Source organism: Cariama cristata, unplaced genomic scaffold (assembly GCF_000690535.1).
Source record: "Cariama cristata isolate BGI_N322 unplaced genomic scaffold, ASM69053v1 scaffold31540, whole genome shotgun sequence".
NCBI lineage: Eukaryota > Metazoa > Chordata > Aves > Cariamiformes > Cariamidae > Cariama > Cariama cristata.
Window position 1 is genome coordinate 18,126 of NW_009596851.1, and position 15,382 is coordinate 33,507.

The window sequence follows — 15,382 nt, forward strand, 5'->3', positions numbered from 1 at the left end:
TAACCTACCCAGGAGCCCAAATGGGAAGGAGAGTCTGCCTATGCTGTCCATTGTATAGGTTGGCCTTAAGTAGGGTAACAGATTTAGGGAAACCTCCTGGGAAGCCTCCGCTGCCGAAATCTCTATCAGAGAATAACTGCAGTTGGCTGCACGGGCCATCTCTTTGCCAAAGTGTCAGAAAGTGTTGCAGTGTGAGTGCTCAGTACCTGTGAATATTTGGGCCAGAATAGTTAGTGTTTCAGTCCCAGTGCTAACTGTAGTTGTTTGTCTTCCTTCTCTGTAACAGGAAGAAGGAGAAGATCTCACCATATCCAGGACACAAGCAAAATAACAACTTGCTGGGACCTGGCCACGCACTAACAGAAAGTTGTTCTGAGTTTTGCTGTCACCCTAGACTTTTGCACAAGGGGCTGATGGAAACCCATCGCTCCACACTGCTGGGTAAGAGAGAAGACACTCGAGGCTATGTATTGGTTTCTCAAGTTGTCCTCTCTCCTTGATGGTCTTGCCTCCTGTCTCCTTGAACAGACAATCCAAGTTTTAAAGTCAGCCCAGCCAGAGGAGCAGTTATCCTCATTCTATCAGCAGAGAAAATCCTTTTCATGTTGTCTGCAACTGTGATGAAAAAAGAATCCCCTCTTGCCAGAGACTGAACTTGTCTGTCAGGAAAATACCATTTACAGGTAAGACAATGCCATTCCCAGCAAAGAATCTGGCTCTTCTTCCGTGTAAGGCTAGAGAAGCTGCCCTTGGGATAGAGAATTTTGGGTGCAAAAAGAAGAGACTTGGGCTGCATCCCACACCACAAGTCATTCAACTTTTTGCTGTTGTAGTTGAACAATATATTGTTGTCAGTACATTTGACAAGTAACAGCTGGTGATAGGACTCATGTCTTTTAACTTTGGTGGTCCAAGTCATAGATATCTGCAGCTAAATTCAAAGTGCCTCTTGCTCCCCATTGACTAGAAGAGGACCCAGGAATGACAAGTTCAGAGGTTGACACAAAAGTTGGGTGATAAATGCCAGTCCTTGAGCCCAGGTGGGCACCAGCTACAGCAGTTAATAATTTCTGGTTTCACTAAATCTTCTTTCTGGAAACTCTGAAAGAGTCTACAGAGAAGACCAACCCAAAGGCTTTGTTGTGTTTCCTGGCATCTTGATTCTATATGTTTTTGTTTTCAACTGCTTAAAATTATCCTGAGATATTTTTTTTTTCTCCACTCTCTACACAGTGTGGTTCATATGAGCTGTATTTTCTCTTTATAGCTTCACGTATGAATATGGGTCAGCACCCAGGCAGTTGAATGCCCGAGATCATTTCCATACTGTCTATAAATAGTATGCAGTTATTTCACGGTTTCATGTTCAGTTTGCAGGCTTCCAACAGCCTTGTATTCCCGAAACCCTTTCTATTCTCATAGCCTTCGGGTTCTTGAATGCATGACACAACACAAATTACAGCAAAGGTTATCCCAGCCAAGAAAGTCCCCATTTGGCTTCTGTGTATTGTCATTCTTGTTCCTGACAGCTGGCGTCAATTCATCAGTACTCAAAGCTGCTGTTGCGGGTCTTTCCAGCTCTGCGATGAGTTCAGCTACGCAGTTAAGCTGACAGCTGAGTTACGCTACCTTACACACGTTAGGCAGCGCTTGGTCAGTCCGTCATCTTGCTAGACAGTGGAGGAAGTCAGAGAGCCTCCAGTTGGATGGATAACTAACGGCCAGCGTACCCCTGTCTGACAGAGATAACGGGCTGGTTAAAACCAAGGGAATTTTTAGACTCTTCCCAAATATCGCCTGTCTTTTGTTTGACACAGGACTTGTCATGTCTCCCTTTCTGCGTATTGGTTTATCCAACTATGACAGTGGCCCTTACCTGCCATCCCAGGGGGAGGTGATTAACCCTTACTGTGCTGTGATGGTTAAAGAAGCCGTGGAGTCAGGTAAGTGGGGCGGTGTTAAATATGCGTGTGAGCTTTTATAAGACATGTGTGTGCCTTACTGTGTCATTTCTGGTGTGTAGGAAGCACATTGGTAAATCTTTATAAGGGTTTGTGAAGCGTTTTTTGGGTCTCAGCATAGTGCAAGTTTGGGTTTGGCATGAACTGCAAGACAATCTGATTTTAAGATGGTGCCCAACAAATCTATGTCTTCAATTTGAGGTTATTATCAACTGAATTGCAGGTCCCAGCATGTGACAGAGCAGATGAGATGAGCTGTATTCGGTTTCACTTTTCTATGAGCAGTTGCTGGTTTGTCAGTGGGACTCCAGACAGATAAAATACCCTGGGAGGGCTGTCTTTGTTTATTATATTTTTTTGAGGAACTGACAGTCCCGGCAACTTCCATCATTTAAAAAACCAGCTCTCAAACAGCCCCAGTCTTTGCAGAGAGAGTTAATTTCTCTGCCTAATTGCTGTGCTATGTAAAATGTTTGAAAGTGAAACCTCCTGCTAAGCTGTTTTCTGTGTCTGAATATATGGATTGTTGCACACTTCTCCTGATTGAACAACACTGATGAGTCCTCACTGGGAAAACACTTCTTATATGTCTTATGCATGAAGATAGTCCCAGTGAGAGGATGAAAAGTTCTTCAGTTCTGCTTTTCAAGAATGATGAAGATCAAGACCTTCAGAGTTAGGGAATTCCTCGTATTGGCTGTTATTTATCTTAAAACATCAATAAATTCCTAACTTGACTGCTGTGATTCTATAAAAAAATTAACTCAGAAATCCCTTTTTATACCTTGAGAATCCCCGTAACTCTAATGTCCAGATGATGTTAAAGTAGTTTTTTAAAAAAAAAAAAATAGAATTTTGAAATAATTCAGTGTTTTACTGGGGGTTTTTTCTTTGTTTGTTTGTTCGATTGTTTTTTAAGAGTCAGCATTTATCACATTGAACTTTGGCTTGGCTTAAATGATACTTTAAATGATTATGGAAGATGTGATGACTGGTAAATTCAAAATGAAATAAAATACTGCATGACAAGATATCCCTAAGATCTCACTTTTTACTGAAAATACATCCTATTTCAGCTCTGTTCAGGGCTTGGCTGTTTGTTTTAATGAGGTCTTTGAAAGTCGTAACTCAAATTGAAGTCTCTGTCAGTTCAGAAGTGCATAAAATCAATTTGGTCAGAACAGACCTGTATTTATTTATCTTACACAGAGTGAAAGCATTCTCTGGAATTTAACAAACACAGAAAAGTACTAACTAAGGGATATCATTTTTGTGCTCCTAAGAGTCAATAATAATAGTAATAATAATAATGATAATAGTAATAGTAATAATACTTCTACCAAAAACCAATAAAAAAGCGCATTTGGGGGAACTTTTCTCCAGTAGTGAGGACTGAACATAGGAAAAATTACATCCTGCTATTAGGCGATTTCTCTTTACCGGGGTGTAATTGCATTCATCTAACGATTGCTCGGAGCACGGTGGGGCAGTCAGAGGGACTCCTGGTCATGTCAGTGATAGCAGCAGGGACCTCCTGAGGCTGATCCACCTCAGACTCCCCTCTTAGGGTGGGTTGAACCACGCTTGGGAGGTATTAATCTGCTGTGGGTGGAGGATGTTTACATGTGTAGATGGTTAACTTTACCTTAAGGTGACTAAGACAAGATGAGGTCATGGTGGGATCCGTTTCCCCTATAATTCCAGTCTTCTGCAAGCATATTGATATCTGAGCAAGTCAGCTACCCTTGCATTATAGCCCAGGGGAACAAATGGGAATTTCCGTGGTGGGATTCTTCTCATCTTGAGGAATACATCCATAATGGATCTGATGAATCACGTCCTAGAAAAGCCCAGCGCCCTCCACTGACGCTAAGGACAGTTTAGGCAGTCCACTCAGAGGTACACATCTGACATTCAGTGAGATGACCCCGACTCTAAATGCCACAAATGCTCTCAACATGACCATCCTGAGGAGCTGTCATGCTCAAACAGGCTTAGAGAAGGCAAAAGGCAATCAAGGTCTCAGGACAAACATTAGCTGAATATATTTGAAATAGCTGCATCCCTGCTTTGTAAATTCTTTTGGTCATAGTTTGCTCTCCAGCTCCCTGGTTTCACAAAACACTTGCTACTCAATGGTAATGGGATTAAAAAAAAAATATATTGATGTCCTGTGATATAAATTTTTGCTAAAATGGCATGTCCAAGGAGCAGGAGTGGATCAGCTGCATGGCTGGTAAGAGATGCAAACAACGCTGATTCCCAGCCTTGTGCTCTGACACACTGCCATTAAGATTTCTTCAGGGCAAATGGTTGTTATATACCAGTGAGTGCCAAATGCAGGGCAGGATGTGCCTAAACCCAGAGTTGAATCCAGAAGAAATCCAGTCCCAAACCCGTGCAAGCTCTGTGCTGGAACCGGTTTGGTAGATGATTCTGCTCTGACTTTTACAATGTCTTATTATGGATCAGATATATACTGTGTTTAGCAATAGCAAAGTGTGAGGGTGTGGGTTTGTTTTGTTTTGGTTTGTTTTTTCTTGAAAACAGAGCAGTGGTAGATGATAAATGTATTTGGTTCCCAAAAAAAGGGAGTCTGACTCTGACTTTGGTTTGATGCGAAAGACTGTCCCTTGTCAACCAGCCATGATGAATAAGTCATTGGGACAGAGATTCCCAGGGGTCTGGGAGTAATGCACATCATCTGTGGACACAGCGATGTCACAACAAGGCCACCCTAGAGAATTTCAGAAGCTTAGGAAAGATTTTGGGCAGCCTTTTTGTTTTTTCCGCTTGGTCATTTTGTAAAAGGGGCCCTGATATTTTACAATATAATCTTAAAAAACAAACAAACAAACAAACAAAAAACCCCACACCTCCACACAGTTAGAAGTGTTATAGCAATTTATTACTCATGGCAAAACGTTTCAGAAACCATAGGTGCCTCTGAGGTATAAAAAAATCTACCCTTTAAAAATGGCTTCTGCCTTCACAAGCCATCTGGCCCGGTGCCATTTTACCACCTGTCTTGGTGACATTTGCTTCGTTAAAGATCTCGCTCCGTGTTTGAACTCAACAAGCCTCCAGAAAAAAGTGCTCCCAGCTACAGTGGAAACTGCTGCCCAGGAAAGACAGATGCTATTTTATTTTTCAGGAACCCAGGGTTAGGTTAATCCCTGGCAGAATTCCACAAACGTCAGCGGGGATTCACCGGGGGTGACTGTCTGATCCCCTATAGTGGCCAGTTCATTCACATTCCAGGGTTTGTTTATTTAAGCCTGGTTTTTTGGAGTGCAATGCAAACGAAAGCGCTTGTTTTGCAAGTGCTGTTTCACATCCGTGGAGTTTCACTGCTGTAGCAAAGAAATAATGTTCCTTACTGAGACTTCTGTCCTCTGTGATGTCAGGAAGTTTAAGTCTCATTTTTATGTCTCATTTTGTCTGCTTTTGTTGAAAGAATGTGTTGAATATATATTTGCCAGCGTGATGGGGATGAATGAAGCCTGCAGATAATGAACTAAGTATATGATTGCCTGAATCTGCATACGTAAAAAGTCAACCCCACTTAACTGGTAGAGATGGATTCACCTTAGATTGAGATGATCTAAACTTTGGGGAAACTGAATTTGAGCCTAAAATTTGGCTGCACAACTGCTTGTCATACCAGGCAAGACAAAGTTGAGAAGTAGTTTTAAGCTGCAAGAGTGATCTCCATCAGTTTTGTGAGACAGACCAGTGCTGATGGTCAGAGCGTACTGCAACTTAAACCAAGTTTATGTGATTGAAACAAGTGCAAAACTACTTTGTGTGAGCCAGATGCTGGGTCATGGAATGAGATTTCAGCAAGTCAATATTGGTTGCAGGATCCTGCATGCCTCTTCTCTGGAAGCTACTTTCTCAACCTAAATCTATCTAGTGAGTGTAGTTTAGGTAGTGGCTCTGACGGTCATTTCTCTAGTGTACGTGGCGGTGAAGGGAGATTTTTGTTATAACTGCATAGCCCTGATATGTGCTCTCTCCCCAGTAAACATTCTCTCATTTCCTGAGATGAATATTACACAATCGGGAATGACTGTTTCCTTTTTTCTCCTTCTCTCCTGCCTCCAATAACTTTGGTGCTTGTTTACCAGTTTTAATCCATCCTGAAGGTGTGGTACAAGCTTCAGAAATCCTGGAGTTCCTGCCTGTGTAAATCAAAGCTGAGCAGAGGGAAGAAACCTGAATTAGTCCTCCCATCTAGTGAAAGATGTTCTCCAGCACATGTCATGCTCCAGGCTATCAGCTGCATGTGCTTTTCCAGCTGGGTGAGATGAGGGAAAGGCTGGGATTATTGGAAATAGGAGCAGGGTCTTTAGGAGACAGTAGTCACAGGTCTGCTGCTCGCACGACTGCTTTTTATTCTCTCATTCCTCCAGCTTTGGCATTTGATGGGTTGAAAATTTGCAGAGGGTAACTGTGAAATAGAATTTACCTTGAGTAAGTGTCCAAGCCTTTTACAGGGCTATATGAAATAAAATGAACTGTATAAAATAAATAAAACTGGCTGAGACTCTCTTCAGAGAGAACTAACTAGAGATGACTCTACAAACTAATGCTAAGCCTCAAAGATACTCATTTTTTACCCATCACCATTTTAAGATGTGTTTGTTGTGAAAGAACAGGAATTAACACATAAGGAAGAAGTACAGGAAAAGTTTGCTAGGTTGAAAATTCTGCATCGCTGTGGATGTGGTTGCACGTCTGCATTAACATCCCTGAGTTAGCTGAGATGTAGCAACTAACTGGACATGCACTCCAGCTGAACCTTAGTCATAAAGTGCACCCAGCTTTTTGGGGGACTGAAGAAAACTTGTTTCATTTTGCCATGGGACCGACGATACATGTAGCTGGTTATCTGTGGTGAGATTCACCGGATCATAAGTGGGTATCCATGGTGTAGGAGCCTACAGTTGAGGTCTACTCAGCAGAGTTAATGGAGCCAAGGGTGGAAATTATCTTTCTAAGGTGAATGTCTGTATTTGGTCAAATGAACATACCCTAACTCTATTGGTTTATATTGATTATATTCTCTTCACTGGCTCTCAATGGAACCAATGTTCAGACAGCTCAGATAGGGGCATACACATTGTAGACACCTAAAGTTAAGAGAGGTTAATCCCATTCTAGGTTTCACTTTGCATAGTAACTTCCTAAGACACTCTAACATGGTCTGTTATATGCTGTGCCAGGAGAGAGACCTTGAAGTGAGTAAATAACACAGATCTGTCTCAAGGACTGTAGAGTGGCGGCCTTAGTGCAGATGAAAAGCAAGTTCAGTCAACCCAAACCACTTCTTGTTGACAGAAAACGGCCAAGTGTATGTGCAGAAGAAACCCACCATGTACCCACCCTGGAACAGCACGTTCGATGCCCATATCAACAACGGCAGGGTCATGCACATCGTCGTCAAGGACAAAAGTGCCGAAATGGTTTCAGAGACCACGGTGGAACTCAAGGTGCTGGCAGAAAGGTGCAAAAAGAGCAATGGGAAGACAGAGATATGGGTGAGCATCATTATCTGCTCTTGGAGGATGTGATGGGGAGCTGCTGTGGGGTAAGGGAATGCCTTGTGTCATTACCAGGCTGTGATTGTAATCAGCAGAACAGCAGGAACTGGCTGCCATCCAACGAATAATGTTTTGAGTCTACTTGGGTATGACTTGAAGGAAAGACTTCCATGCATGTCAGAAAACAAGAGCATGGCACATTTATATTACCTGCTGCTGTTATATTGAACGGTATACCCTCTGTTAGCAAGGATTCTGGTTTAGGTGAGCCATGCCCATGTATTAATCCTTGCTTAGGAAACCCACTGGGGACAAATGGTAATGCGAGTGAATTATTTTATGTGCTCTAGGGAAACAGCTGTAAAAATTTAATTTAATGTCAAGTGACTGATTCAGAGCTGCGTAGTTTCAGAATTATGTTGGAGGAACTCCTTTAAAATCACTGGAGTTATAGTGGAGTGAATTTGAAGTAACAGTCTTCATAAGGATGCTAAATGTAAGGTTGTGTGCCATGGTAGACCAAGCAAGAAAGTTCTTGATAATAGCCTTTAACATGGAGTATTCAGTAGCCATGCCATGAATAACAATAAAGTGGGAAGACATTTGAAGAGAAACTGATTTCCTGGAATTTTTTTATTATTATTATTTCTCATGCTAGTTCTCAGGCTAAGCTGCTTGGGTTAAGCAGAGAACAGAAAAGTCAAAGGCCTTGGTCACTTAACAGACCGAAGAGCAAGGTTCAGTAGATGTTTGCACATTTAAGACATAACTTTGAAGGAATTGAGATACTTAGGGACTGAATGGAAAACCAAAAGGCTCTGCTCAGCATGACTCCAATCCCGGGCTTCAAAGCCATGGGAGGCAGTAGCCTGGTGAGGAGGAGAAGGGCCACATAGTCTGGGGTGCTGCTTGCTTGCAGCAAGAGTAACAGACCCGAGGTCAAGTGGAGTTGGGAGACCCTGGTCCTGTTGTGTCCTAGCCTGGTAGCAGCTCCTGAGATCTTCTTTCCACCCACTCCCCAATACAAGTTACAACCTGGGGAGGGTGCTCCCAGATATCTTATCCTGCAAGGGTCATAAGGAGAGAGAATAGCATTTTTCTCACTTTTCTGTGCAAGGGCACTGTTTCACCTGGAAGGCAGAGAGGTAACCTTGCTCAGGCTGCCCTGGAGGTGGGCAGGGAAGGCACTCTTGTGGTTCTCACGCTGAAGAAATCCTTGAATGTAGGTCTTGGATGGATGGAGGTTCAGATAGGTGGGAATTTCCAGGTCCAGTGGGAAGGCCCCAAAAATGCCTGAGTAAGCTTGTAGCATCACTCACATTGACTACAATGGAAGTTAGACTTGCAGAACCAAGTGTCTAAAAGATTTCAGCATCTTTTAAGTACCTGTCTGAAGTTGGCTGTTTTTTTTGAGGTACTCACACTTCCCCCTTGCAGGATCCACTGGGAACAAGAAGTTTTCTCTATAGATAGCACTGGTCCTGATCTGATGTCTAAAAACCTGCCTACAGCTTCTGTGGTTTAGTGACAATTATCTCTTCTGTCATGCTGCTCCAAATGTTCGATAAGACATGATCTAACCTTCTCTCTCTACAGATACTCCTACCTTGCCTTGTTGCCCCACACGGGAATGAGCAACCCAAAAATTAGCGTTCATTGGCATTCATCGATTCCCACTGGGAAAAGCAGATAGCTTGAGTCATCTGAAATGATTGTTGCTTCTTTGAATGACTGTTTAATGATTGCACTGATTTTTTTTTTCTTGTTTTTCATTTATCTCAACCAGCTAGAACTGAAACCTCAAGGGCGAATGCTGATGAATGCAAGATACTTCCTGGAAATAAGTGGCAAGTGCTTTTGCTTGTTAATTGATAGATGTGATTTCTGGTTATGTGGGGCAGACATGGTGTCTTCACTGAAAGCAGTGCCTATGTTATTACTGATTTATTCATAGGAACTATCATAACAGTTTGAAATGAACGCTCCAGAAAAGCAATTTTTATTGTATGGTGGGGATGAAGATGGACTGTTCCTCTGTGATTTGCAAGGCAGGTCTTTTGGCCACTTTACCACTAAAATGGTAGATTTTCTCATTACGCTAAGCAAGACAGAATAGATTCATAAGGAGCCAGCTCCCTTTGAAATCTTTCTACTTGCATGTCCGCATGTAACGTGCTGTGGTGTGCATTATAGTGCTGAGATACAATTTACGCTTGACAACACCTAAATATACTTGTTAGTTGGGCTTTTAAGATCAAGAGCAAACTAGGCAAAACAGGAAAAAAGCCTAGAGAGTGATTCATCTGGTCAAATGCAGGTTTCTGCTGCAAGGTGAGCCGAGACATTGACTGGGCTCCATGGCCTGCTCCAGCTAGACTTCCAGGGGCGTGGACGCAGCTTAGTCACCCCGGAGAGGGGACACACCGTCCTTTGCCTGTCTTCACTGGGAACCAAATCCTACCTGCAAAGTTGAATGTCCATGTGAAATGCATTTTGCTTTGAGAAGAAAATCCAAATACTCAGTCTTATGCTCCTGTCCGATGCCAAAATTCTCACACCTTCAGGTGTGGGGTGAAGCTGTAAGGTGTAGATATCTGAAAGGACCTTCCATTTACAAAAACATAGAAGTACTGAAAGCACCTAATAGCATATCCACACTGATATTTTCTTCATCCATTCCTACCTTTGATATAGAATAGACTATTGCTGCCTCTTTGTATGTTATATCAGAGAGGTCAAAGCATAAAAAACGCAAGCTGTGTTTCTATGACAAATAGCAAGATCAGCATCAGATCACACAGGGGGCCAGTTTCCACAGAATACCTATGTAACTTGCTGTGTAATGCATGAGTAAAACAAAACAGAGGTTGAGAGTGAGATCTGGTGTGCATATCTAGATTTGTGGACACAAGCATGTATATAAGTGCACAGGTGTATATGCATGTGTAGTCAGAATTGGTTTGTTTACTGTTCTAGAAGGTTTAAATGTGAACTGTGAATGGCATGGACGCAGCAAACAGCAAATTGTTGGCATGGAAAAATATCAAGAAAAAGAATATCCTAGGAACATACGTACATGCTTACTCATACACGTACATGCACACGTGAAGGATCCCATTAAATACGCACATATATATGTATACATATGTGTGTTTGTGTGCATATATAGATAATTATTATTTCTTATGTAATTTCATCTTTTATAGGGCGTGGTTCTTCAGTGCTATACAAAGTTAGAATCTTATGTTTAACTGCAAATTATCTTTCCTTGGGAAATTTCTGGTCTACATTTCAAAAGCAGCATTATGAATATTCAAGGGAGCTCAGAATCCCAAGTTTAAAGTCATTTTAGTGTCCTTGTAGGACTGGTAGATAAAAAAATCCAAACAAGCCTTGTGTTGATTTCAGAAAATGATATTTCTTAAAAATATTCATTCCTATTAATGAATCATCAGCTCCATCCACTTAGTATTTTGGCAGCTGCATTTTCTCAGCGCGCCTGATCATGACGGAGTATCCTAATAAATCTGTTTCCTTTCCCCCCAGATGCAAAGGACCTGGCTGACTGTGAGACTGAAGGCTTCTTCTCCTTGCACCAGCGCAGGGGAGCCATCAAACAGGCCAAAATCCATAACGTCAAGTGTCACGAGTTCACAGCCACCTTCTTTCCACAACCCACCTTCTGCTCTGTCTGTCATGAGTTTGTATGGTAAATGAAAATAGATCTATGCTTTTTTCTCCTTTTAACCTTAGGGACCAGTTCTTGTGTAGACATAGCGCTCGCTTAGGGACATAGTTTAGCGGTGAACTTGGCAATGTTATGTTAACGGTTGGATTTAATGGTCTTAATGGTCTTTTCCAACCTAAATGATTCTATGATTCTTTGGTGCTCCTGTGAGTAAGGCAGCAGGATGAGACCCTTGACATCTTACATGTAGAGTTATTGCATCACTTCAAGGATGTGGCTCACAGTTGTAATTCCAACTGTGAAAATTCTTTTCATTTTTTAGTTTATTTCTTATAAATACTTTTGTCTTTGGCCAAATGCACAGACATTTCTCATCAGGTCAGTTTGCTATTTGGATATTGTGAAATTCAGAATGTGAATATGTGCTGAAAAGTCTATGAAAACCACAGAGAATCACTCCACAGTTAGACTGAATGAAAATACTTAAATTAGAGAAGCTCTATAAAGACTGATAAAAAGTAAAGCTGTTTTATTCTGTTTCTTTTATAAATGTTAGTCTCCTTTCTTCTGTCAAGGCTTTCAGACAATTCAGAATTAATCATTTTTCTGTTTATTTCAGGGGTCTGAATAAACAAGGCTATCAATGCAGACGTAAGAAACTTTTTGGATTTTGGTACTATCATTATTTACTTGATCCCTTCTTAAGGAATTTTTTTATCAACACCATGACACACTTGTTCTTTCAGAATGTAATGCTGCCATTCATAAGAAGTGCATTGATAAAGTAATAGCCAAGTGTACAGGATCAGCAATCAATAGCAGAGAAACAATGGTATGTAGTACTTGGCTGCTTTTAAAAAAACTTGAATGTTATCACATCTCTCCTACATCTCTGTAAAACAACTTCTGATGAAGCAAAACGTGCTACTGAAGTAAAGGTTGTGATCTGCTCTGTGCCCTTTGTTTTTTACGTTCCCAGAGGTTTCATTACTTTCTATTTGTCATTTACTCAAATGCAGCAGTTGCTGAATCAGGACTGATGTTTTTCTAATGTATGAAATATAGCTCAGGGGGGAGTCGTGGACATGAGGTGGAAATACATTGGATTAAATTCTTCACGATCCAATCTTAGGCAAAACATCACACTGAATTTTCAGAGCAGTACTGTAACATCCCACTCTGTGTTATGTGAGATTTCCAAGCAGTCAGTGGAAGATCTAGCATCTCCACTATTGTTTGTTTTATTTTTCTCATATCTGTTTATTATAAACCTTCTATTTTGGTAGGCTAAAGTGGAACTTAAACTCTTGATAGGGCTATTCCCTTTTCTTTAATTGTGTCCCACAGCTTCTATTTGCTTCCAGTCCCACCCTGGCTCCTGTTCTCCTTCTACAGTCTTTAGAGATGAGATCCATCTTACTTGTCTTCTGACATCTCCAGGGTAGATGTATCCAACTTTGTCATCACCTTTGACTCCCTATGTACTAAAAGAAGAAAAATAGGCTCTTCCAAGGAGTGACTCATGACAACAAATGTAGACATCCATTTCAGAATGGGATGAATAATTTTGATGTACCACCCACTGTTTTTCCATTTAGCATTCAAGGAGTCTAGGTGCATAGCTGAGATGCAAGCAGCTTTCTGTTCAGACAAATCAAGCCCAGGGATGAAATTAACCCAATTCCCACTGAGTTGCAGTTATTATGTACCAAAATTTGGCTTTGTATATCTGAATGATAGTTATAGATAGTTTCTTCTTGCTGGTCATACCCAAGGACAAAAGGGCAGTAGATATCCCATCTTCTGTAGTACAATTTGATTTTCCATGCAGAGCTGAGGTGGAGAGGAGTGAATTGCCAACACGGCTTTTCTCTTGCAGTTCCATAAAGGGCGGTTCAAGATTGACATGCCTCACCGCTTCAAAGTCTACAACTACAAGAGCCCGACTTTCTGTGAGCACTGTGGCACGCTCCTCTGGGGCCTTGCACGGCAAGGACTAAAGTGTGATGGTGAGTCCCTGATGTACGTGGCATGAGCTGAATGTGGGAGTGGGCTGTTGTCTTTAGAGGGTTGCAATCTGAAGAGCCAAATCTCATTTATCACACTTCCCTACAAGATCTATATCAGATGGCATCTGGGGTGGTGAAGGAGTGGTCAAGGGGACCATCCTTCAAGGAGGATCATTCTTCAAGGAGGATGACAACGGTCAGTATACGGAAAGATATGTTGTCCACAAGGCTGAAGAGTTGCTTCCCAAAGCAGCAAAGAACATCTCAGTGACACTGCTGTTCTTCCAAAATCACTTCTAGTATCAGCTTTCATGCTCTGTTTCCACCATCAGACAGACTCAAGACACTTCACCATCTTCATAATACCATGAGGGAGATCCTGTTCTGTGATTACGGTTTCTCTTTGAGATGATAGACTCTAGAGTTTTGGCAGCCTGTAGCTGCAAAGGCTGATGCATATGGAAATGCAACCTTTTGCCCAGAAGAAGACATAAAAAAACTTGGTCTCCATAGAGGAGCAAAAAATGACCTGAGTGCCATCTCATGAGACATAAATGGTGCCCAGGTTTTGAGCTGTTTACAGGGCTGATCTCTTTCCTTGTCCAACAGCAGCACATGTTGCTGATCAACCTGATGTCAAACCCTCTACAACTTCACTATCCTTTGTTGTTCTGACACCTCTTGTTCCTTCTTTCAGCATGTGGCATGAACGTCCATCACAAGTGCCAGACAAAAGTAGCAAACCTTTGTGGAGTTAACCAGAAACTAATGGCTGAAGCTCTGGCAATGATAGAGAGTACTCAGCAGGTAAATACTTTAAGCCTTGAGTGACCTGGAGAAAGAAGGATCAATTGTTTAATGTTTGTTTCAGTGCAAGAAATAAGGGCATTGAGTGGAGCACTGTGGATAGCAACTTCAAAGTAAAGAATAGGAAATGAGTCCTTCATGGATTGGGTGGTTAAGCTCATCTCAGCACTTTGTGGTGGCCAAAAGTTTTCATGAGTTCAATTGACAATCTTCAGTGTTCATAGAAGAGAAATCCATTCAGAAATAGCAGAATGATTAATTCTGTTAACAGAAAAGCACTGCTGTTGAATTGGGAAATCTCTGAGCTGCTTATTTCTGAAGGTAGGGAGAATATTCTGAGAAGGTTTTGCGTGCCTGCACTCTTCTTGTATCTTTACCTGGTGTCTGCTTGACCTCTGTTGCAGACACGACCTGGATGGACTCGTGCTCTGATTTGGTACAGTTGTAGTTACATTAAGTTCGTAACTGAGCTTGTGTAACAGGATCCAAATCAGAGTGAAAGCAACTTGATTTGGGTCATTTTGCTGTCACTACCTCATTCTGTGCTTGTGACTTAGTAATTTCTCCTCTGAATCTCTGATCTGTTTGGAATGAAACTCCTAGAGCAGGGACTCTCATGAAGAGGCCGGGGCCTTGGGGAGAGGATCTAGATACTACTGTCATATAAACAACATTGTGTGAACACAGAAAATTGAACTAAAAGAAGGAAAAATAGCTTGTCACAAGCCCAAAACCATAAAAGAATTTAGAGATTCTAGTTCAAAATTAGGATTGTTAAGATGCCTCAGCTATTAAGTAACCTCAGAGAGGGACACAATCTGTAGGTGCCTAGTAACCTAATATTTACGGGCAAACACTAGAAACTTTCCCCAAAATATTCTTCTAATCTCCAGATATTTAGGCTTTGGGGACTTCTTGAGCCATAGGTGGAGTCTTAATGTTTAGTAGCCCTTACAGGATTTCTCTTTCATGCTTTTGCCTCATCACCCTTGAATCCAGACAAACTCTTACCTTCTGTAACATTCTGGTGCAAGGAGTTCTTCAGAGTGACACCCAGACACTGTACAGGGATGAGGCTGCAGCATGTTCCAACCACTGCTATTTTTCCCGATTTCTCTTCAAAGAGGACTATTGGGAAGGAAGTTGTTAATTAAAATGCCCTTTGTTTGGATAACCAGGGACTCAGACCCCTGTGCAAAATATGGAATCTCTATATTGGCAGTACAAAGACTTGTTAACAGCCACACACATCTCACACAAGGATGTGAGTTCCTCTGTGTTATCAAACCCCTAAACGTTAGGTACAGAGATGCTCTTCTCATAAATAAAGACCTCTTTGTCGCCATTTAAGGCTGGGACAGCTCTTAAAAC

The 15,382-nt window shown here is 41.7% G+C and overlaps 1 protein-coding gene across 1 annotated transcript; it reads left to right on the forward strand.

The window, feature by feature from the left end:
• Positions 1-579: 579 nt before the first annotated feature.
• Positions 580-14,011, forward strand: LOC104167465 (protein kinase C theta type-like; the record flags this gene model as incomplete). Its single annotated transcript, XM_009707727.1, has 9 exons — positions 580-683; positions 1,818-1,943; positions 7,305-7,504; positions 9,294-9,354; positions 11,054-11,216; positions 11,815-11,846; positions 11,942-12,027; positions 13,075-13,204; positions 13,902-14,011. Coding segments are annotated over exons 2-9 (900 nt in total), but the record flags the coding sequence as incomplete, so codon positions are not given.
• Positions 14,012-15,382: the final 1,371 nt, after the last annotated feature.